The sequence below is a fragment of the Nerophis lumbriciformis genome, linkage group LG22 (genome assembly GCF_033978685.3).
Source record: "Nerophis lumbriciformis linkage group LG22, RoL_Nlum_v2.1, whole genome shotgun sequence".
Lineage (NCBI taxonomy): Eukaryota > Metazoa > Chordata > Actinopteri > Syngnathiformes > Syngnathidae > Nerophis > Nerophis lumbriciformis.
This window is the reverse complement of record NC_084569.2, coordinates 13320408-13346261: the sequence shown is the minus strand read 5'-3', so window position 1 is coordinate 13346261 and position 25854 is coordinate 13320408. Positions and strand designations below refer to the sequence as shown.

The 25854-nt window shown below is 40.4% G+C and overlaps 1 protein-coding gene across 5 annotated transcripts in view; it reads right to left on the bottom strand.

Annotated features, from left to right (window-relative positions):
* The window catches only part of arhgap44a (Rho GTPase activating protein 44a), a 124468-nt gene that overhangs the window by 21599 nt on the left and 77015 nt on the right, over positions 1-25854 (bottom strand). For 3 of the 5 annotated variants that reach the window (XM_061974222.1, XM_061974224.1, XM_061974225.1), the window contains 4 exons: positions 25326-25512; positions 18538-18555; positions 15680-15868; positions 14456-14980 (listed from right to left, as the gene is read on the bottom strand). In XM_061974222.1, the coding sequence (XP_061830206.1) occupies positions 14456-14980; positions 15680-15868; positions 18538-18555; positions 25326-25512 (919 nt within the window). The remainder of the gene's footprint in view (positions 1-14455; positions 14981-15679; positions 15869-18537; positions 18556-25325; positions 25513-25854) is intronic. The other 2 variants (XM_061974227.1, XM_061974223.1) reach the window with 2 other exon arrangements.

The following is a 25854-nucleotide window of genomic DNA, read 5'->3' as shown; positions in this document are numbered from 1 at the left end:
TACTTCGTTCATAAGTAACAAACGTGTACTTCATGTGTAGTGACATGCACATTTTTATTTTTACACTTTTTTTCCCCACCAAATTCCATTGTATGTTATACTCTTCTGACACCACCAGATGACAGTATAAGTGTCCATATGTCGGCATGAGACCCCAATTCAGTAGTGTCCACAATTTTGGAAATGAGAGCTAAAAGGTGCTGTCCACGCATGTGGCCACTAAGGTCTTTAAAGGTTAAGCCGAAACCCTGTTGGTCTGTAGAATTATCAATTAATGATTGTAACATTGTTCTTGTTTATTTCGTTGACCACTGACTGAAGATATAATAAACTAACTAATAGTGTTGTCCTGATACCAATATTTTGGAACCGGTACCAAAATATCGATGTACAAATATCGATGTAATCATAGTAGTATCTACTAGATACGCTCCTGTATCCATTACAGTGGATGTTAGGTGTAGATCCACCAATGGCGTTTGTTTACATTTTGACGCCGGTGGTGTAGTGAAGCATGTTTAGCTATTCCTCATCCTGCAGGGATGATACTTGTAAGAAACGTACTTTATTTGTCGCCATGGAGGCGAGGATTAGTGATTTAGAAGTAGCTAAAACACTGCCGATTGAGGATGGACTTTAGTTGCTAGCTAGCTAGTCATGTCTTAAAGCCCCTCTTCCTGTGGGTGTTTCAGTGTTATAACTTTATCTTTCGTTTTTAAGCCAAAATGCGTCAGTTCTCCCTTTTCTGTCTACACACTGTGTCTGCTTGTAAGTACTCGGTGATTGTGCGCTGCCGAACACGCTCCTCTGCTCGTAAACCAGCAATGACACGACGTGACGACGACGGACCGGTACTTTTTAGTACCGAATATGATTCATTAGTTTTGTGGTACGATACTAATACCGGTATACCGTACAACCCTAGTTAGAAACTAACCAACTAACTAAATAACATTGTGTCAGGTTAGGTAAAGAATCTCCCCGGCTATATTTAGAGCATTTACAGCAAGTGCAAAATACCAGTGAACATGTCGCCCAAACCTTTGAACAAGATGAGTCCACAATGGCGTGAATCACGCTTATATAAACATCAAAGATCATTACACAATGACATGGATGAACATTTCTTCTGAGATAATGGTCAGTAAATGGATTCAATGCAGACTATTGAGAAAATCCATATTTGGTACATATGCACAACTAATAAGGTCCGATACATTTTCGACATGTTGCCATACAAATACATTGACCAAAACGGCGCATTGTTAATTTTGTAAAGGCAGAATGTTTGATAGGATCTTATTAGATTGTGCAAGTGTACCTAATTAAGTGCACGCACACATGAGTGTCAACAACACCCGACCATGTGCAGCGGTAGTCAACAACAAACTGAAAGTGGCGCCATCAGTTAACATAACATACATTCAGTATTCACAGTAGAGAGAACAGAGCAGTCGACAGACAGGAAAATAGAAGCAAAGCACATTAATGCAAGGGAGCTATTGGATAAACATTACATAACCCAGCTCAGGAAAATGAATGAGCCATCGTATTGCTGCATGTATGTACTGCATGTTAGTCATGTCGTGGCACAGGACTTCTAATTAACTGCGCCGTCACTTGAGTTTTGCGTCCTCCAGCAGAGACCCACACACTCGCCCAGTCTCGAAGGGGGGAATATTATCACGCAAGCATATTCTGACTACACACACACATTCTTGTATTTGTTACCTTCTTGAGACCTGCGAAAAATGCCTACCTCTTTAGGACCACCCTTTCTAGATATATAAAGATTTGTATTTACAACATTAATAATATATACATACAATGCAAATATAAAAAAGCTTGTTGTGGAAAATGAGTTGGAATTTCACAAGAAAAAGGTCACAATTTCACAAGAAAAACGTAGAATTTTGGCAGTATTATAAAAAAAGTCGTAATTTTACACAACGCAAGTCAGAGTTTTACAAGAAAAACTGAACATTTGTGCGATATGATAAAACTTGGAATTTTACTCAATAAGAGTCGCAATTTTACAAGAAAAACTTTTGGCAATTTTATGAAAAGAGTCGTCATTTTTCTCGACAAAAGGCATAATTTTATAAGAAAACTTTTAAATGTAGGCAATGTTATAATAATAGTCGGAATTTTACTCGGCAAAATGACGACAAAGGTCATCATTTTACTCAAAAAAAATGTCACAAATTTCCAAGAACAACAAAAAAATTGCCGGTATTGCGATAAAAGTCCGAATTGTATACGACAAATGTCACCATTTTGCATTCAAAAGTAATAATTTTGTATTAAAAAAAACAAACAATTTAATAAAAAAATAACAAAGAATATAAGAAATTGTTCCCAATTTAATCGGAAAAAAGTCGACACATTGTGAGAAAAAAAACTGCTTTTAGTTAAATTTTTTTTTGTAATTGGTTTTTAATTTTCATTATTTACTTCAAGTTATTACAGTATGTCTCTATATACATATTTATTGTATTAATGTTGGCCAAAGGGGGCACATTTCAATTTCTTACCCACACTTGTTATTTCATATGTTGACCAGAGGGGGAGCACTTTTAAAACCGACACACAGTCAATTTGAAAAATTCCTCCTTTTTTGGGACCACCCTCATTTTGATAGATTTCACCACCAGGGGTGCAAATGAGACATTCCCTATTAGATGCAATGTTATTGGGACCATGATTTATGTCATCACTTGTTCACACCTCCTCATATGGAAGCTACTTTTCCTTCTTGATGTCTCAAGAAGGGTAAAAATACAAGAACACACACACACACACACACACACACACACACACACACACACACACATTCTTGTATTTGTTACCTTCTTGAGACCTGCGAAAAATGCCTACCTCTTTAGGACCACCCTTTCTAGATATATAAAGATGTGTATTTACAACATTAATAATATATACATGCTATGCAAATACAACAAAGCTTGTTGTGGAAAATGAGTTGGAATTTCACAAGAAAAAGGTCACAATTTCACAAGAAAAACTTCGAATTTTGGCGGTATTATAATAAAAGTCGTCATTTTACACAACGCAAGTCAAAGTTTTACAATAAAAACTGAACATTTGTGCGATATTATGATCAAACTTGGAATTTTACTCAATAAGATTCGCAATTTTACAAGAAAAACTTTTGGCAATTTTATTAAAAGAGTCGTCATTTTTCTCGACAAAAGTCACAATTTTATAAGAAAACTTTTAAATGTAGGCAATGTTATAGTAACAGTCGGAATTTTACTCGGCAAAATGACGACAAAGGTCATCATTTTACTCAAAAAAAATGTCACAAATTTCCAAGGACAACAAAAAAATTGCCAGTATTGCGATAAAAGTCAGGATTTTATACGACAAATGTCACCATTTTGCATTCAAAAGTAATCATCTTGCATTAAAAAAAAGTAATAATTTAATGAAAAAATAAAGAATATGAGAAATTGTTCCCAATTTAATCGGAAAAAAGTCGACACATTGTAAGAAAAAAACTGCTTTTAGTTAATTTTTTTATTTTGTACTTTTTTTTGTAATTGGTTTTTAATCTTCATTATTTACTTCAAGTTATTACAGTATGTCTCTATATACATATTTATTGTATTAATATTGGCCAAAGGTGGCGCATTTCAATTTCTTACACACACTTGTTATTTCATATGTTGACCAGAGGGGGAGCACTTTTAAAACCGACACACAGTCAATTTGAAAAATTCCTCCTTTTTTGGGACCACCCTCATTTTGATATATTTCACCACCAGGGGTGCAAATGAGACATTCCCTATTAGATGCAATGTTATTGGGACCATGATTTATGTCATCACTTGTTCACACCTCCTCATATGGAAGCTACTTTTCCTTCTTGATGTCTCAAGAAGGGTAGAAATACAAGAACACACACACACACACACACACACACACACACAAACACACGCATACACACACACACATTCTTGTATTTGTTACCTTCTTGAGACCTGCGAAAAATGCCTACCTCTTTAGGACCACCCTTTCTAGATATATAAAGATGTGTATTTACAACATTAATAATATATACATACAATGCAAATATAAAAAAGCTTGCTGTGGAAAATGAGTTGGAATTTCACAAGAAAAAGGTCACAATTTCACAAAAAAAACTTAGAATTTTGGTAGTATTATAATAAAAGTCGTCATTTTACACAACGCAAGTCAAAGTTTTACAAGAAAAACTGAACATTTGTGCGATATTATGATCAAACTTGGAATTTTACTCAATAAGAGTCGCAATTTTACAAGAAAAACTTTTGGCAATTTTATGAAAAGAGTCTTCATTTTTCTCGACAAAAGTCACAATTTTATAAGAAAACTTTTAAATGTAGGCAATGTTATAGTAACAGTCGGAATTTTACTCGGCAAAATGACGACAAAGGTCATCATTTTACTCAAAAAAATGTCACAAATTTCCAAGGACAACAAAAAAATTGCCAGTATCGCGATAAAAGTCAGGATTTTATACGACCAATGTCACCATTTTGCATTCAAAAGTAATCATTTTGCATTAAAAAAAAGTTATAATTTAATGAAAAAATAACAAAGGATATGAGAAATTGTTCCCAATGTAATAGGAAAAAAGTCGACACATTGTGAGAAAAAAACTGCTTTTAGTTATTTTTTTTGTAATTGGTTTTTAATTTTCATTATTTACTTCAAGTTATTACAGTATGTCTCTATATACATATTTATTGTATTAATGTTGGCCAAAGGGGGCGCATTTCAATTTCTTACGCACACTTGTTATTTCATATGTTGACCAGAGGGGGAGCACTTTTAAAACCGACACACAGTCAATTTGAAAAATTCCTCCTTTTATGGGACCACCCTCATTTTGATAGATTTCACCACCAGGGGTGCTAATGAGACACTCCCTATTAGATGCAATGCTAGTGGGACCATGATTTAGGTCATCACTTGTTCACACCTCCTCATATGGAAGCTACTTTTTGTTCTTGATGTCTCAAGAAGGTTAGAAATACAAGAACACACACACACACACACACACACACACACACACACACACACACACACACACACACACACACACACATACTGGTTATCATTTGAAATGGGGACCAAGTTTTTGATTATCACTTGTGGGGACCACCCCTTCTACAGGTTGTGGAGGCATAAAAAAAAGTAGGTAAAATGGCCACTGCCCAGTTAGCTCATACACGTCTTTAAATCTCTGGATTGATGAAGTAATGTGCTGATCATTCTTACTGGGGACCCTGAGGAAAAAATAATTGTGCATAATTCACACACATTTGTACGTCACTACTGAGGACCATTAAAAAAAAAAAAAAAAAATCAAATTAAATATGACATGATCCTCAGAATACAGCACTACAGCTGTCCTCTTATAGGAACTTTCACCAGGTGGAAGTGATTAACTATACACGGAAGACGTGTGAGCAGAGCAGTATCAGCTACAGCCCAATGAGGGGGCTGCTGTGCAAATGTCTCACACTCAAACTAACCATTGAACATGTTTTATGGGCCAAAGCTTAAAAAAATCACTTAGGCATCTTCAGAATGGATCTGACTATCACTTAAAAAGGTTTCCCTTAAGGCAGTGGTTCTTAACCTGGGTTCGATCGAACCCTAGGGGTTCGATGAGTCAGGCTCAGGGGTTCGGCGGAGGTCAAGACACACCCGACTCATCGTGTAAATAAAAACTTCTCCCTATCGGCGTATTGCGGATATGGCAACAGCTGACTGGTTTGCAGGTGTGTAATTTGTTGTGAGTTTATGCACTGTGTTGGTTTTGTTCTTTGAACAAGGTGATGTTCATGCACGGTTCATTTTGTGCACCAGTAATAAAACATGGTAACACTTTAGTATGGGGAACATATTCACCATTAATTAGTTGCTTATTAACATGCAAATTAGTAACATATTGGCTCTTAACTAGTCATTATTAAGTACTTATTAATGCTTTAAATCAGTGGTCCCCAACCTTTTTGTAGCTCTGGACCGATCGACACATGTAAATTTGTCCCACGGACGGGGGTGTTTTTGATTTTATTTTATTTTTTCATAAAGAAATACAATCATGTGTGCTTACGGACTGTATCCCTGCAGACTGTATTGATCTATATTGATATATAATGTATATATTGTGTTTTTTATGTTGATTTAATAAAAAAAAATTAAAACATATTTATTATTTTTTAAATTTATTTTTATTTTTTATTGCTTGTGCGGCCCGATACCAATAGGTCCGCGGCCCGGTGGTTGGGGACCACTGCTTTAAATGGCATGGCCTTATTATAACCCTCAACCCTCTAACCCTGGCCCTAACCCTAACCAAATAACTCTAAATGAAGTCTTTGTTACTTAGAATATGTTCCCCTCGTGTCCAAAAAACTCTAAATGAAGTCTTTGTTACTTAGAATATGTTCCCCATACTACAATGTTACCAAAAACATATAACATTGTCTTGAATTTGAAAAAAAACAAAACATTTTATTTTTCACTAAAGAAGGGTTCGGTGCAATGTTCCCTCTAATTTTTCATGTGTGTGAGCAAACGCACAAACACCCTGAGCATTGTCATACCAGCTGCACATTAGTCTCAAACCTGACATAACAATTTTTAATGTCTTATTATTATAATCAAGTGACGAGTCAATTTCAAGAGATTATTTTCTAATATATGTGATTTGGCCCACTTAGATATATATTTTTTTTCAATCAGTTATGCACTATAGTATTTTATGCCTGGGTGGGGGTCCTGCTTTGGAAATATTGTGTACCCCTTTCAGAGATGACATTTAGTTCCCCTTAAAACATTCACATCTAACTTCATGAGATGAAGTGTTTATTAACTTTCTGTCCGTAAAATAAATATTTTTATAAGCAATTATGTAGTCCCGTAACATCATTTCATGATTAATATCCAAAAAATAACATTCTTAACAAATGACAGTAGAATAAGCACACTGATTGAGGAGTCATAGTAAAACGACCTGAAATTTACACTTTACGTGTAGTGTTGGAGTTGTCCAACTTTTTGTGTGGCCATAAACGCACCAGTGGCTAATTACCATAGTGTATGTGTTGGTGCAGGTGAGAGAGAGAGCAAGCGGCTGCTGTTGATATAACAGATGACAAAGAGTTGCTTTTGGCTTGGTTTGTACGGTAGACAACGACCAGTTTTGCGAGATAAAAGTATTTTACACATTGTTTTGGTGTGGTTATGGCCGACAAACAATTTCGCTAAATAAAGGGACCAATGGAATTCCTGTCCTCCTTTAAGTGTCTCCACAGACGTTACAATAATTTAAGTGTTGACAAACATTGTTTTTATCTGCTGTGGCCGCCTTTCGTCACCTGTTACTCACAGTTGCATTGCAAAATCATACAAAACAAACGATTTGTTTATTGTTTAGAGTGGGATTGGATTTTTTGCGCGGCATAGATTGCGCAATTGCCCACCTTAGAGGGAACGTTGGTTCGGTGAATGTGCCAGTGACGTGCGGTGAGGTTGATTGCAGGTGAGGCACTGACTTCATCACAGTCAGATTTACAAACATATGAACCCTAAAGAGTATCTTATTCACCATTTGATTGGCAGCAGTTAACGGGTTATGTTTAAAAGCTCATACCAGCATTCTTCTCTGCTTGGCACTCAGCATCAAGGGTTGGAATTGGGGGTTAAATCACCAAAAATGATTCCCGGGCGCGGCGCCGCTGCTGCCCACTGCTCCCCTCACCTCCCAGGGGGTGAACAAGGGGATGGGTCAAATACAGACGACAAATTTCATTACACCTAGTGTGTGTGTGACAATCATTGGTACTTTAACTTAACTTTAACTTTACACATACAAACTGTAGCACACAAAAAAGCACATTTAATAAAAAAACTTTATTATAGTCTTACCTTTACTTATAAATGAAGTCCATGCGCCGCAACTAAAGCCCTCATCTATTTAAAAAAGTGTAACCGAGGGTTTATAAATGTCGCCTATACTGTATGAAACTACAAAATAACAAAGACGGAGGCTCCAGTTTACACGAGGACCACTTTATTTACCTTCTTTCAAAAACTTCCGCTCCACTCCGTGTCATCACTTCCGCTCTTAGCGCCTTCAAAATAAGAGCTCAAGGCATATACTGTATAACAGCGCATAACAGGAACTTAAAAACAAAGAGGAAAGTCCATGAAAATAGGTTACAAAAGTTATTTAATAAGGAACCAAAAAGTGCAAAAACAATAATGTTCGTGTTGGAGGAGTTGTGAATTAGGTACACCTGCAGTCTGCAGGTGTACCTAATGTTGTGGCCCTGCAGTCATTCACAACTCCTCCAACACGAACATTATTGTTTTTGCACTTTTTGGCTTCTTATGAAATAACTTTTTTAAATAGATTCAATCTTGCACGTGGAAAGTTTAAGTGCGGGCTTTAGTTGATATAACAATTCTACGGCGGGGGTGCAGGAGGCGGATTACTGGAGCCTCAGTCAGTGCGTCTTTTGCAGCCGTTTTATGATCGCTCAGCACAAGAAATACGTTACACACTGACAGTTGTTGACAAAATACACTGTACATTATATACCTCAGCTAACTAAACTATGGAAATGTATAATATAATTCATATAGCAATACAGTCTCACTGCACAGCAGGCCAGCAGTTAGCCGAGTCCGGAATCCATGTTGAGGCACTGAGTGACGTGCCTCAACTGGCTGCTGTTCACCGCACCGTCTCTTCTCAGTATTTGAACGGCAAATGTGAAAATTCAGCGATTTTGAATAAAAATAATCTAAAACTGGTGAAGTTAAATGGAAAATAATTTTATAGTATAATCACTGGATACATATAACAATTTAATTAATTTTTTTTCTTTTTGCATTTTTTTTTTTTCCATGATGGCAGGTGAGGCCCCGCCTCACCTGCCTCTAGTGACTGCACGTCACTGGAATGTGCATATGAAACTGGTGGGGTTCGGTACCTCCAACAAAGTTAAGAACCACTGCCTTAAGGGGATCTGTTTTTTTGTCCCCATACCGTCAGAGGTCCCCCTAAAGGTGACTGTGTAAACAGAGCAATGTCCCCAGTAAGTCAGCATTGCCAGAACACACACACACACACACACACACACACACACACACACACACACACACACACACACACACACACACACACACACACACACACACACACACACACACACACACACAATAACTCCCACGTCACACAAGACATATATGGTCGAGACACTAGATTAGGTACACCTGTAATGAGATTCAATATGTATGAAAACGTGCGCCAGTACAAGTCATAACTGTCTTACAATACAGTGGTACACCTAAACGTAAGAGTGTCTCAACTTAAGAGTGTTTTGAGATAAGAGCTAATTGTTATGCTTTAGGTTACAAGCAAAAATTCCAGTTACGAGAGTCATTAGTCGGCGTAGCAAACGTGAGAACGCCTGTTCTTACCTTGCGAGCATTAACTTATAGCAAGAGATTGACAAAAGTGAAAGTGAGTGTGAAGAAGAAGAAGATGATATTCACTGAATTAAAAAAATGAATCATCAAAAATATGAAAAGCGTGTCGTCAACTTGGCGAAGCAATTCGAGCGTATCGCTGATTGTCTGCGGCACACAGAAGCAGAGCGAGTCGAACGCCAGCCAAAATGATATCTAAACGGCGGACATTTATCTATGAAAATATGGAAAAGCTGCTAATGATGATGCTGAGAAAACGTTAGTAGTACATTCTGTTGTATTGTTTTTATACAAATTTCTTATCCCAAAAATGTTAAAATTGTGCTGTTCGGGCAAAATCGGGCAAACACCAATCAGATTGATTTTATGAAATTTAATTGGAGACATTGATTTGAGATACCGTATTTTCCGGACCATAGGGCGCACCGGATTATAAAGCGCACTGACGATGAATGGTCTATTTTTGATCTTTTATCATATATTAGGTGCACCGGATTATAGGGCACATTTAAGGAGTCATATTATTATTATTTTTTCTAAATGTTAAACACTTCCTTGTAGTCTACATAACATGTAATGGTGGTTCTTTGGTCAAAATGTTGCATAGATGATGTTTTACAGATCATCTTCAAGCCGCTTTCTGACAGTCGCGTCCGAATGCGCCGTTTTGTGGGCGGTCTTATTTACGTGGCTCACCTTCGACAGCGTCTTCTCCCCGTCATCTTTGTTGTAGCGGTGTAGCGTGCAAGGACGGGAGTGGAAGAAGTGCCAAAAGACGGAGCTAACTGTTTTAATGACATTCAGACTTTACTTCAATAAATAACGGAGCAGCATCTCCGGAAATGTGTCCCGTGAAAAAACGTCCAACCGGAACTCTCTAATAACTAAAGTTCCTTGGGTGAATAATGTAAACTCACTACACCGGTATGTTTTAGCGCTTTCATGGCGAGTTTACTGACAGATATAAGTAAGAACTTTACACTACTTTATATCAAAAATGGCAATAGCGGAGGATGAATGTCACATAACAAGAAGATAGAGAAAAAGAAAAAGCTCATCAGACTACAAAGGCGGACGCGCGCAATTTTCCAGGATTTAGCAGATCCTAAATACAGATCAGCAGGTACCAGAAGGTAAGAAAAGTTGCTTTTGCATAATATTGCGAAACAAAATGCCAAATATGTCTTACCTTATACACACACCATAATAATACTCCTATGTTTAATGTGCTGACAATCCTTCAAGCGGTGCGGCTTCATAGCTTACCAATGTCGTACTAAAACATTTTGATAGATTTTTGAGCGCCCTGTGTAACGTTCTATATTTTCAATGAAACATTTAAAATGTTGGTGTTGTTTACCTGAGACCCATCATAGTGCAGCCTACACTTATCTCTTATGTTTGGCTGCCATCTACTGGTCACACTTATCATTACACCATGTACCAAATAAAATAGCTTCGAGGTAGGTAAGCTCAACCAAACGTATTCCTTACATTAGGCGCAACGTGTTATAAGGCGCACTGTCGAGTTTTGAGGGAAAAAAAGGATTTTAAGTGCGTCTTATAGTGCGGCAAATACGGTTTTGTGCTTTGAGTGAAGAGCACTGTCACAGAACCAATTAAGCTTCTTAGTTGAGGTACTACTCTACTTCACCCAACTCCTTCGTTCTAAGGATGATATTTAGGGTTTAATTAAATGTTGGGTGTATTACATTATAAGTACCTTGACAACCTAAAAAAAAAAAAAAAACGTGTTGAATTATTTGCAGGTTAGTAAAAGCGTGCTGTTAGGGCTGGGCGATATATCGAGTTTGTAAGATATATCGATGTATTTTTAAACAAGATATGAATTAAGAAAATATCGTAATATTGATATAACATTGGGGCGGTATAGCTCGGTTGGTAGAGTTGGCCGTGCCAGCAACTTAAGGGTTGCAGGTTCGATCCCCGCTTCCGCCATCCTAGTCACTGCTGTTGTGTCCTTGGGCAAGGAACTTTACCCACCTGCTCCCAGTGCCACCCACACTGGTTTAAATGTAACTTAGATATTGGGTTTCACTATGTAAAGCGCTTTGAGTCACTAGAGAAAAAGTGCTATATAAATATAATTCACTTCATTTCACTAATTTATTTCACGTTTAAATGACCAAACGCCGCTTATTTGTTGTGTTCCTTCTTCTCTCCCGCTCCCCCTCCATGGGCTACTAAACCCCTCCCCTTCCTCCTTCCAAGACGTGCTTGCAAGTATAAGAACATCCATGATTGGTTGGTTGTTTACTATGATGAGTCACGATTGGTTGGGGACAGGCCAATCAGAGGCAAGATAGGGCGGGTCATCTAACCAGGCAGGGAATTAAAAAGTGCCTGCCTAAATTTTTTTTTTTTTTATCGCAATTTGATACATTTTGTATTATTTGCACAGCTATGTTATTTATTTTAGGTAGAAAAAACTTTTTTCTATTTGATTTATGTTATGTAATTCTGTGCTACTTAAACAGTTTATTTACTGTGCTGTTAATACCCATCTTGACTAACTGGGTTAATAAAAGTGCCACTGACTGTTTACAGTACAATTTCACTGAATATTGCTCAAAAATGAATATCTTTATATGTATACTTTCACAGAAAAATATATCGAGATATACAGTCGTGGTCAAAAGTTTACATACACTTGTAATGAACATAATGTCATGGCTGTCTTGAGTTTTTAATAATTTCTACAACTCTTATTTGTTTGTGATAGAGTGATTGGAGCACATCCTTGTTGGTCACAAAAAAACATTCATGAAGTTTGGTTCTTTTATGAATTTATTATGAGTCTACTGAAAATGTGAGCAAATCTGCTGGGTCAAAAGTATACATACAGCAATGTTAATATTTGCTTACATGTCCCTTGGCAAGTTTCACTGCAATAAGGCACTTTTGGTAGCCATCCACAAGCTTCTGCTTGCTTTTTTGGTCACTCCTCTTGACAAAATTGGTGCAGTTCAGCTAAATTTGTTGGTTTTCTGACATGGACTTGTTTCTTCAGCATTGTCCACAAGTTTAAGTCAGAACTTTGGGAAGGCCATTCTAAAACCTTCATTCTAGCCTGATTTAGCCATTACTCCAAGTAAAGCATCAGTTCCATTGACAGCTGTTTGGCCACAATACCCAGCAATATGTTTGGAGGAGAAAAGGTGAAGCCTTTAATCCCAGGAACACCATCCCTACCGTCAAGCATGGTGATGGTAGTATTATGCTCTGGGTTTGTGTTGAGAGGGGCGTGGCCTGCGGGCCTGCCGCGGAACGGGGCGTGTCAGGACCGGCCTCGAAGACAGCGACAGGTGCGTAGATGGCCCATCTAATCACCTGTCACCTTTATTAGCAGCAGCCGTGAGGAAACGAGTGGGTGGAGTTGGAGGTGCTGCTGAGAGACACGGACGCAGAAAAGACACCGTGCTGAAAAGCAAAAGACTTCGCACCATTGAAAGAAAATAAAACAGTGTTATATCCTGAATTCCTGGCAGTCTGTGGTGGTCTGAAGAACCCACTAGAGGGCAACCTCTACAGCCTGTTTTGCTGCCAATGGAACTGGTGCTTTACAGAGCGTAAACGGGACAATTAAAAAGGAGATTTACCTCCAAATTCTTCAGGACAACCTAAAATCATCAGTCTTGGGCGCAGTTGGGTGTTCCAACAGGACAATGACCCCAAACACACGTCAAAAGTGGTAAAGGAATGGCTAAATCAGGCTAGAATTAAGGTTTTTAGTAATGGCCTTCCCAAAGTCCTGACTTAAACATGTGGACAATGCTGAAGAAACAAGTCCATGTCAGAAAAGCAACACATTCAGCTGAACTGCACCAATTTTGTCAAGAGGAGTGATCAAAAAAGCAATCAGAATCTTGTGGATGGCTACCAAAAGCGCCTTATTGCAGTGAAACTTGCCAAGGGACATGTAAATATTAACATTGCTGTATGTATACTTTTGACCCAGCACATTTGCTCACATTTTTAGTAGACCCATAATAAATTCAATCCGTTGTGGTGAAAAAGCAGCTGAGCCGGAAGGCAAAGCTCTCAATTTACCGGTCGATCTACGTTCCCATCCTCACCTATGGTCATGAGCTTTGGGTTATGACCGAAATGACAAGATCACGGGTACAAGCGGCCGAAATGAGTTTCCTCCGCCGGGTGGCGGGGCTCTCCCTTAGAGATAGGGTGAGAAGCTCTGCCATCCGGGGGGAGCTCAAAGTAAAGCCGCTGCTCCTCCACATCGAGAGGAGCCAGATGAGGTGGTTCGGACATCTGGTCAGGATGCCACCCGAGCGCCTCCCTAGGGAGGTGTTTAGGGCACGTCCGACCGGTAGGAGGCCGCGGGGAAGACCCAGGACACGTTGGGAAGACTGTGTCTCCCGGCTGGCCTGGGAACGCCTCAAGGTCCCACAGGAAGAGCTGGACGAAGTGTCTGGGGAGAGGAAAGTCTGGACTTCCCTGCTTAGGCTGCTGCCCCCGCGACCCGACCTCGGATGGAATGCATAATAAATTCAAGTACCAAACTTCATGAATGTTTTTTTGTGACCAACAAGTATGTGCTCCAATCACTCTATCACAAAAAAAAATAAGAGTTGTAAAAATGATTGGAAACTCAAGTGTATGTAAACTTTTGACCACGACTGTATATCAAAAATAAATCGAGATATACCTTTTCGTCCGTATCGCCCAGCCCTACGTGCTGTATACTCCGGAATAAATACATCCATATGCTATTTGTGTGCATGTATTTATTGTCTGTCAGCATGAATCCGACATCCTTGGTTGCTTAGCAACCAGACTCTGCTAATGTTATGCAGTCAGAGGTGCGTCATTGGAAGGGGGCGAGGGGAAAGCAAAAAGAAAACGTAGCGAGCGAGAGGACTGACAAAAGGAGCCGCTCGCCATTCGGGTGTGTCATATTTACCTAGTCAGCCTGGGGAGTCCTCTCTCTCTGGCACATGGACAGGCGGCCCACGGCGGGGGCGGGGGCGCGGAGGAAGGGAGGCTAGGGGGGTTGACGAGGGACTGCTCGTGGCGGGCGAGCGCCAGGGGGGTTTTGATGTAGAGCGGCGATGCGTTAGTGTCGGGCGGGGGGGCATGCGATGATGACGCGTCACCGGTCGGGCTGTGCTTGGGGAAGTGCAGACAGCTGGGCTTGGGGTTGGAATTGATGTCGAGCGAGGAGGAGGATGAGGAGGAGGAGGAGGACGGGAGGGGGGCGGGGGGGATGAAGCCGGACCAGCGCTGGGGCGGCGGGGGCGAGGCCGGGGGCTGCGACTCCGGACCCGGGGCCACGGGCCGAGCGCAGGGCGGGGGCTTGGGGTAGAAGTGGTGGTGGGCGGCGTGGCAGGAGGAGGAGGAGGAGGAGGGGTAGGGAGGGGGCGGACGGTCCTCCCCCGGGGGTGCGTGAGCATGAGAGGTGTCCGGCCGATTGGGCGACACGTCTGAGCTGTAGATATTAAGAGAATAGACAGCACAAAAGACACAGCTCTAATGACTGAACAGGGAGATGCACGGGAGCGACAGGAAGAGAAGCTGTTTGGATGATCGGGGGGGAGGAAGGGTTAGTCGTCCAAAATAAGAAAAGCTATATAGGTGGGAGGTGGGCACCAAGCTTGGCAACACAGTCATCTTAAAGCAAACACAAGCGCAAAGAAGCGGCAACCAAAAAAAAAAAAAAAAAAAAAAAAAAAGAAAAGTAGCTGCTGTCAAAGTGTGAGCCTGCATCGCCTTTGTGTCTGCACGCTGCTGGGAGCTGTGAGGAGGGGTCTCTGCACAGTGCAACACTATCCAGCTCATACGTTTGCGCCCCCTACGCCTAAAAAAGGGTCCTCCTATGCAGTCCCCCTGGCAGAGCGCGACAGACACAACACCCTTTCACTGGCTGAAAGAGCCACCTTTGTTATCTCGGAAGGTGACCATGTGGTGAGAGGGGGGGGGGGAAAGGGGTGCGAACGTGAAGTAGCTGAAAGAGCAAAGCCACGTTGATGTGTTGTTTATGTGAACATGCATGGTGTGCTCACGTACGCCCTTTTTTTGAAAACCAAAAGTGATGGGCTTAAAATAATGGGGGACCTTGAGAGACCGCACAAAGCTGGATGGTGATGACGGATAATAGCCGGGGGAAGATACGGGGCGCAGAGCTCACCTGATCCTTTCCCCGGGGGGCGGCGTGGCGGCCGGGGAGACGGCGAACTCGGCGGTTTGCTCGGGGATGAGAGAGTCGGCGGGGGAGCTGGGGCCTTGCAAGCCCGGAGGGGTGGAGCAGGTCTTGCGGGCCAGTGTGGACGAGCCCTTGCGGGACACCCAGGATGTGTCCATGACCCGGACCCCCATGCTGGAGACACATACGTTTAGAGGTTAGTGAGGATGATGGTGAACATTACAGGCTGTAAAGCAGGGGTCCTCAAACTTTTTGACTTGGGGGCCGCATTGGGTACACAGTATATGTATATATATATATATGTATATATATACAAACCCCGTTTCCATATGAGTTGGGAAATTGTGTTAGATGTAAATATAAACGGAGTACAATGATTTGCAAATAATTTCAACCCATATTCAATTGAATGCACTACAAAGACAAGATATTTGATGTTCAAACTCATAAACTTTTTTTTTTTTTTTTTTTTGCAAATAATAATTAACTTAGAATTTCATGGCTGCAACACGTGCCAAAGTAGTTAGGAAAGGGCATGTTCACCACTGTGTTACATCACCTTTTCTTTTAACAACACTCAATAAACGATTGGAAACTAATTGTTGAAGCTTTGAAAGTGGAATTCTTTTCCATTCTTGTTTTATGTAGAGCTTCAGTCGTTCAACAGTCCGGGGGTCTCCGCTGTCGTATTTTACGCTTCATAATGCGCCACACATTTTCGATGGGAGACAGGTCTGGACTGCAGGCGGGCCAGGAAAGTACCCGCACTCTTTTTTTTACGAAGCCACGCTGTTGTAACACGTGCTGAATGTGGCTTGGCATTGTCTTGCTGAAATAAGCAGGGGTGTCCATGAAAAAGACGGCGCGTAGATGGCAGCATATGTTGTTCCAAAACCTGTATGTACCTTTCAGCATTAATGGTGCCTTCACAGATGTGTAAGTTACCCATGCCTTGGGCACTAATGCACCCCCAGACCATCACAGATGCTGGCTTTTCAACTTTGCGTCGATAACAGTCTGGATGGTTCTTGTGAAAGACTGAGCATTTTTTGGGAAGCTGTTTTTATACCCAATCATGGCACCCACCTGTTCCCAATTAAACTGCACACCTGTGGGATGTTCCAAATAAGTGTTTGATGAGCATTCCTCAACTTTATCAGTATTTATTGCCACCTTTCCCAACTTCTTTGTCACGTGTTGCTGGCATCAAATTCTAAAGTTAATGATTATTTGCAAAAAAAAACATCAAATATGTTGTCTTTGTAGCATATTCAACTGAATATGGGTTGAAAATGATTTGCAAATCATTGTATTTCGTTTATATTTACATCTAACAAAATTTCCCCAACTCATATGGAAACGGGGTTTGTATATATATATATATATATATATATATATATACAGTGGCGATCAAAAGTTTGCATATACTTGTAAAGAACATGTCATGGGTGTCTAGAGTTTCCAATAACTTCTAGAACTCTTATTTTTTTGTGATAGAGTGATTGGAGCACACACTTGTTGGTCACAAAAAACATTCATAAAGTTTGGTTCTTTTATGAATTTATTATGGGTCTACTGAAAATGTGAGCAAATCAGCTGGGTCAAAAGTATACATACAGCAATGTTAATATTTGCTTCCATGTCCCTTGGCAAGTTTCACTGCAATAAGGCGCTTTTGGTAGCCATCCACAAGCTTCTGGTTGAATTTTTGACCACTCCTCTTGACAAAAATTGGTGCAGTTCAGCTACATTTGTTGGTTTTCTGACACGGACTTGTTTCTTCAGCATTGTCCACACGTTTAAGTCAGGACTCTGTTTCTTCTGACCACAAGTCTTTCCTCCAGAAGGTCTTATCTTTGTCCATGTGATGTCAGATGAAACAAAAATTGACAATACCCAGCAATATGTTTGAAGGAGAAATCCCAGGAACACCATGCCTGCCGTCAAGCATGGTGGTGGTAGTATTATGCTCTGGGCCTGTTTTGCTGCCAATAGAACTGGTGCTTTACAGAGAGTAAATGGGACAATGAAAAAGGAGGATTACCTCCAAATTTTACAGGGCAACCTAAAAGCATCAGCCCGGAGTTTGGGTATTGGGCGCAGTTGGGTGTTCCAACAGGACAATGACCCCAAACACACGTCAAAAGTGGTAAAGGAATGGCTAAATCAGGCTAGAATTAAGGTTTTAGAATGGCCTTCCCAAAGTCCTGACTCAAACATGCTGAAGAAACAAGTCCACGTCAGAAAACCAACAAATGTAGCTGAACTGCACCAATTTTGTCAAGAGGAGTGGTCAAAAATTCAACCAGAAGCTTGTGGATGGCTACCAAAAGCGCCTTATTGTAGTGAAACTTGCCAAGGGACATGTAAGCAAATATTAACATTGCTGTATGTATACTTTTGACCCAGTAGATTTTCAGTAGACCCATAATAAATTCATAAAAGAACCAAACTTTACAACAATAAGAGTTGTAGAAATTATTGGAAACTCAAGCCAGCCATGACAGTATGTTCTTTACAAGTGTATGTAAACTTTTGACCACGACTGTATATATACCGAGTGCGACGATGTCATGTTATTGATGGGAAAATGCATTTTTCGACAATAGGATTTGCCTGAGCGGCTAGGAGACACCGAGACTAACAAGCGGTAGAAAATGGATTAGAATGGACAAATGACATTTTTTTTAATACAAAAAATAAATAAAATAAAATATAAAATATACATATTTTTTTGAATTGGGAACTTCTGCGGGCCGTAGTTTGGGGACCCCTGCTGTAAAGGATGGATGAGGATTCAGGAGAGACGTGGGGAAGAGGCCATGATATATATGATACAATACCTTTGGATTTTCCTAATGCTGCGTTAGTAAGGGGAAATAGAGGGAAAGAAAGGGGATATGATGTCACTACAACAGTCAAGAATACATGCTCGCCACATACAAACGACACGTGTGCGTACTGAGACCATTTTTACATGTTAGAAAGCAAAAAAAAAAAAAACCTTTTGTCTTCTTATCTCTCATAAGGATTGGGAACGATAGACAGAATTCCAAAAAAAGAGTACAGTTCCCCATAAAGGGTCTGATTAAAATGAATTCAATTGATTCGTTTTGGTGTCTGCAGGCGTTTTAGTGGGTTAGTTTTTTAATATGGAACAGGTGAGTCAAACTCATTTTCATTTTGCGGCGTGGCTCGGTTGGTAAATTGTGACAGCAACTTGAGGGTTCCAGGTTCGATCCCCGCTTCCCGCATCCTAGTCACTGTTGTTGTATCCTTAAGTTAAAGTTAAAGTGACAGTCACACACACACTAGGTGTGGCAAAATTATTCTCTGCGTTTGATCACCCCCTGGGAGGTGAGGGGAGCAGTGAGCAGCAGCAGTGGCTGCGCCCGGGAATAATTTTTGGTGATTTAACCCCCAATTCCAACCCTTGATGCTGAGTGCCAAGCAGGGAGGTAATGGGTCCCATTTTTAAAGTCCTTGGTATGACTCGGCCGGGGTTTGAACTCACGACCTACCGATCTCAGGGCGGACACTCTAACCACTAGGCCACTGAGCAGGTGTATAACATATAACATATAACTTGTACAACATAATTAATATATTAATATAAATGTATAAGGCGGGGTTCTTTATCACCACCCTAGTGGCTTCCAAGAGCTTTTTCAAAAATGGAAAACGATGGGAGGAAATATATATTTGTTGTTTTAATAATGTTTCTGTAGGAGGACAAGCATAACACAAACCTTCCTAATTGTTAGAAAGCCCACTGTTTAATATGTTTGAGTTTAAGCGTCACTGATGACAGTATTTGGCCAGCACCGTTTTGTCCTACTAATTTTGGCGGTCCTTGAACTCATCGTAGTTGGTTTACGTGTACAACTTTATCTGTCGCTGCCACAGAAAGACGTGTTTTATGCCACTCCCTCGTTGTCTCATTTTGTCCACCAAACGTTTTATGCTGTGCGTGAATGCTTTGTTGATGTTATTGACTTGTGTGGAATATTTGAGCTCGTTTAATTTCCTTTACTTATATCCTCTGTGTATTTAATTTATATTTGCATGTCTCATGACACATTATCTGTATGTAATATTGGCAGCATTTCTGATTGTGTGCCATGTTGTTCCAGACCACAGCAAACGTTACCCAGCTTGCAAAGATTGTTAATAAATCCATTATAAGAAGACAGCCTGTCCTTTACTTTAACTTGGGCACACACATCTATACCTTTGGCAGTTTTAAGCCAGTAATTTCCAGGAGTTATCTAACCCTCTGAGACACTTACTTAATGTGTTGATTTCATTATAAAACTTACATAAGGCTTTTAACTTTTTGCGGCTCCAGACAGATTTGTTTTTTGTATTTTTGGTCCAATATGGCTCTTTCAACATGTTGGTTTGCCGACCCATGGTATAAGGAATGTCCTCATGATATTACATAATTGCTTATGCATTTGATTATTGTTTTTTTACATAAAAAAAAAGATCTAGATCACACTTTTTTATGGCAAAGAAAAAGTGGTACAAATTATTTTCGTGTGCAACATGCCAAAACGCCAAAGGTTGGACCATATGATGCCCTAATTGTGGAGGAAAATAAGTGTCTCCATGGTGACAGTGGGTATACACACAAGATCCCCATTTAGATAGACCACTTTTGCACTTATCAATTATACATGCGGTCTTAGTAGATCAGTGTTTGTCAACCTTTTCTGAGCTGAGGCACATTTTTTTCATTGAAAAAAAATCCCGAGGCACACCACCAGCAGAAAACATTAAAAAATGAAACTCAGCAGCCGATATTGACAGTAAAAAGTAATTCTCGCAATTGTTGGATATGAATTCAAACCATAACCAACATGCATCACTATAGCTCTTGTCTCAAAGTAGGTGTACTGTTACAACCTGTCACATCACGCCGTGACTTATTTTGAGTTTTTTGTTGTTTTGCTGTGTGTATTGTATTAGTTCTTGTCTTGCACTCCTATTTTGGTGTTGATTGTCATGTTATGTACAGATATACTTTGTGGACGCCGTCTGCTGCTCCACGCGTGTAAGTCTTTGCTGTTGTCCAGCATTCTGTTTTTGTTTACTTTGCAGCCAGTTCAGTTTTAGTTAAGTTTTGCATAGCCATCACTAAGCTTCAAGGCCTTTTGTTCATTTTTGGTTTTAGCATTAGATACCTTTTTTCCTGCACCCTGCCTCCTGCTGTCGTCTAAATATTGTGTTTACGACAAACCATGTTCCCGACATCTACAAAGCAATTAACTACCTGCTGCCACCTACTGATATAGAAGAGTATTACACGGTTACTCTGCCGAGCTGTAACCAGCACAGACACTCAACAACGGCAACATTATTTGTGGATTATAATTATTGGTTTGCAAAAAATATTTTTAACCCAATTAGGTGAAATTACATAATCTCCCACGGCACACCAAACTGTATTTCACGGTACACTAGTGCAGTGTTTTTCAATCTTTTTGGAGCCAAGGCACATTTTTGTTCATTGAAAAAATGCGGAGGCACACCACCAGCAGAAAACATTAAAAATGTAAACTCGGTAGTTGATATTGACAGTAAAAAGTCATTGTTGCAATTGTAGGATATGAATTGAAACCATAACCAACGCTTTGTGTGGATGTACTTTGTGGATGCCGTCTGCTCTACATGCTGTAAGTCTTTGCTGTCGTCCAGCATTCTGTTTTTTGTTTACTTTGTAGCCAGTTTAGTTTTAGTTTCGTTTTCCATAGCCATCCCTAAGCTTCAATGCCTTTCTTAGGGGCACTCGCCTTTTGTTTATTTTTGGTTTAAGCATTAGATACGACGTTTACAAAGTAATTAGCTACCTGCTGCCACCTACTGATATGGAAGAGTATTACACATTTTTGTTCACTGAAAAAATGCGGAGGCACACCACCAGCAGAAAACATAAAAAATGTCAACTGGGTAGTTGATATTGACAATAAAAAGTCATTGTTGCAATTGTAGGATATGAATTGAAACCATAACCAACCATGCATCACTATAGCTCTTGTCTCAAAGTAAGTGTCACAACCTGTCACATCACGCCGTGACTTATTTTGAGTTTTTTGGTGTTTTCCTGTGTGTAGTATCTTGCGCTCCTATTTTGGTGGCTTTTCCTGTTTTGTTAGTATTTTCCTGTAGCAGTTTCATGTCTTCCTTTGAGCGCTATTCCCCGCACCTGCTTTGTTTTAGCAATCAAGACTATTTCAGTCGTGCGGACGCTATCCTTCTTTGTGTGGAAATTGTTGATAGTCATGTCATGTACGGGATGTACTTTGTGGACGCCGTCTGCTCCACACGCTGTAAGTCTTTGCTGTCGTCCAGCATTCTGTTTTTTGTTTACTTTGTAGCCAGTTTAGTTTTAGTTTCGTTTTCCATAGCCATCCCTAAGTTTCAATGCCTTTCTCAGGGGCACTCACCTTTTGTTTATTTTTAGTTTAAGCATTAGATACGACGTTTACAAAGCAATTAGCTACCTGCTGCCACCTACTGATATGGAAGAGTATTACACGGTTACTCTGCTGATCTCTAGACAGCACCGACACTCAACAACGGCACTTTATTTGCAGGTTATAATTACTGGTTGGCATAAAATATTTTTAACCCAAATAGGTGAAATTACATAATCTCCCACGGCACACCAGACTGTATTTCACGGTACATTAGTGCAGTGTTTTTCAATCTTTTTGGAGCCAAGGCACATTTTTGTTCACTGAAAAAATGCGGAGGCACACCACCAGCAGAAAACATTAAAAATGTAAACTCGGTAGTTGATATTGACAATAAAATGTCATTGCAGGATATTAATTGAAACCATAACCAACCATGCATCACTATAGCTCTTGTCTCAAAGTAAGTGTCACAACCTGTCACATCACGCCGTGACTTATTTGGATTTTTTTGGTGTTTTCCTGTGTGTAGTGTCTTGCGCTCCTATTTTGGTGGCTTTTCCTGTTTTGTTGGTATTTTCCTGTAGCAGTTTCATGTCTTCCTTTGAGCGCTACTCCCCGCAACTGTTTTGTTTTAGCAATCAAGACTATTTCAGTCGTGCGGACGCTATCCTTCTTTGTGTGGATGTACTTTGTGGACGCCGTCTGCTCCACATGCTGTAAGTCTTTGCTGTCGTCCAGCATTCTGTTTTTTGTTTACTTTGTAGCTAGTTCAGTTTTAGTTTCGTTCTCCATAGCCATCCCTAAGCTTCAATGCCTTTCTTAGGGGCACTCGCCTTTTGTTTATTTTTGGTTTAAGCATTAGATACGACATTTACAAAGCAATTAGCTACCTGCTGCCACCTACTGATATGGAAGAGTATTACACGGTTACTCTGCTGATCTCTAGACAGCACCGACACTCAACAACGGCACTTTATTTGCAGGTTATAATTACTGGTGGGCATAAAATATTTTTAACCCAAATAGGTGAAATTACATAATCTCCCACGGCACACCAGACTGTATTTCACAGTACACTAGTGCAGTGTTTTTCAAACTTTTTGGAGCCAAGGCACATTTTTGTTCATTGAAAAAATGCGGAGGCACACCACCAGCAGAAACCTTAAAAATGTCAACTGGGTAGTTGATATTGACAATAAAAAGTCATTGTTGCAATTATTGGATATGAATTGAAACCATAACCAACCATGCATCACTATAGCTCTTGTCTCAAAATAAGTGTCACCACCTGTCACATCACGCCGTGACTTATTTGGATTTTTTTGGTGTTTTCCTGTGTGTAGTGTCTTGCACTCCTATTCTGGTGGCTTTTCCTGTTTTGTTGGTATTTTCCTGTAGCAGTTTCATGTCTTCCTTTGAGCGCCATTCCCCGCACCTGCTTTGTTTTAGCAATCAAGACTATTTCAGTTGTGCGGACGCTATCCTTCTTTGTGTGGAAATTGTTGATAGTCATGTCATGTACGGGATGTACTTTGTGGACGCCGTCTGCTCCACATGCTGTAAGTCTTTGCTGTCGTCCAGCATTCTGTTTTTTGTTTACTTTGTAGCTAGTTCAGTTTTAGTTTCGTTCTCCATAGCCATCCCTAAGCTTCAATGCCTTTCTTAGGGGCACTCGCCTTTTGTTTATTTTTGGTTTAAGCATTAGATACGACATTTACAAAGCAATTAGCTACCTGCTGCCACCTACTGATATGGAAGAGTATTACACGGTTACTCTGCTGATCTCTAGACAGCACCGACACTCAATGAACTCAATGAATTGAAACCTTAACCAACCATGCATCACTATAGTTATTGTCTCAAAGTAGGTGTACTGTCACGGCCTGTCACATCACGCCGTGACTTATTTGGATTTTTTTGGTGTTTTCCTGTGTGTAGTGTCTTGCGCTCCTATTTTGGTGGCTTTTCCTGTTTTGTTGGTATTTTCCTATAGCAGTTTCATGTCTTCCTTTGAGCGCTACTCCCTGCACCTGCTTTGTTTTAGCATTCAAGACTATTTCAGTCGTGCGGACGCTATCCTTCTTTGTGTGGATGTACTTTGTGGACGCCGTCTGCTCCACACGCTGTAAGTCTTTGCTGTCGTCCAGCATTCTGTTTTTTTGTTTAGCCAGTTCAGTTTTAGTTTCGTTCTCCATAGCCATCCCTAAGCTTCAATGCCTTTTTTAGGGGCACTCACAAATAGTACACATCATTTTATAGTTTGCACACACTATGTAGCACTTAGTATTTGGTTGGGTCTTAGTAGATTAGGCCCTGTGCTGTATGTGCATAGGAGTAGAAGAGTTATATTTACAGTATGGTTAGCTAAGAGTTTTCGTCAAAAATTCTCCCACAGTACAGGCAAATCTGCATTATGGCTTTCTGGTCTGTTAAGATGCATGCTTAAAACCGCAAATGCACTGACTCGCTTGTGTGCAAGTGTCGTGCTAATGCAGGCCCTATTAGGAACGCCCATTGTCCCTTCCAAACACATCACAAACAATAGCTCAGCTTGCAACTGCCCGCCTAGGAAATACCGCTAATGAGCTCGCATTCATTCAAGTCGACCTTTAATGCGGATCCGACGCGTTCAATCTGCTGAAGAAGCCACTGCCAATAACGCAGGACACCCCGCGGAAGACTGTGTTTCTGAAGCAAACCTGTCCAAACATGGCAGGGACACTAAGAAACCCGCAGTCTCTCTTCATTACTCAAAATAGACAAAAAGCCATCTCCATGTAATGGCCTGTGCAGATTGAGATAAATGCCTCTGAAAGCGGTAGATTTTTTTGGCGCACGGAAATTGGCTTCTAATTTTGCCACCAGCTGCATGAATGACTCTGGCCCGGGTAAAGTGGCACATGACGCCAGACTGCGTTGGAAGCGCCGGCTGTGGGAGGATGGGGAGAAATATTTAATGAGAAAAAGAGGCAACAAGCAGGCACCACGACAGGCTCTGTTACCATGGCGACAGTGTCATTCGTGCCTCATGTATTCCATTGAATTGTTGGACAGATGGGTCCTGGTAAAAAAAAAAAAAAAAAAAAAAGGAGTGGATGTTTGTGTAACAGGTGATATTATCGTGCGAGCGTCAAATGTGAGAGGGGGGGCGTGGGCGGCCGGGAAAAAAAACGGCGAGAGAGTGAGAAGTAGGCAGAGTAAGTCGTTACCCGTCCTTCTTGTAAAACTCCAGCATCATGTTGTCCGTGGCAACGCTGAGTGGGCGCCGGCTCTGGTCGTGGTGGTGCTGCTTGCGCTCCGACTGCTCCATGTCGGGGGAGGGCATGGAGCTGTAGTTGGAGTTGTGGTTGGTGTGGATGGGGCTGCCGTAGCTGCCAGTCAGGTTGAATTCAATCTCTGCAGAGGGCGGAGCAGACGTCAATCAGTGGACATTTGAAGAAACGACCGCGAGAATATAATTGCAAAGGTGGAGGATCAATACAGTGCACTGGAGCCTTTTTAAGTACTTGGCAAGTACTTAAGAATACATATGAAACATTTAATAAATCTGCCTTCTTTACATTTTATTTTTCCATTATATATATATACACATCTAATATATGCTGTATGTTTTTTTTTTAATATATATTATTTTTACTCATATATTATTTTATTTATATAATTTAAAGGGGAACATTATCACCAGACCTATGTAAGCGTCAACATATACCTTGATGTTGCAGAAAAAAGACCATATAT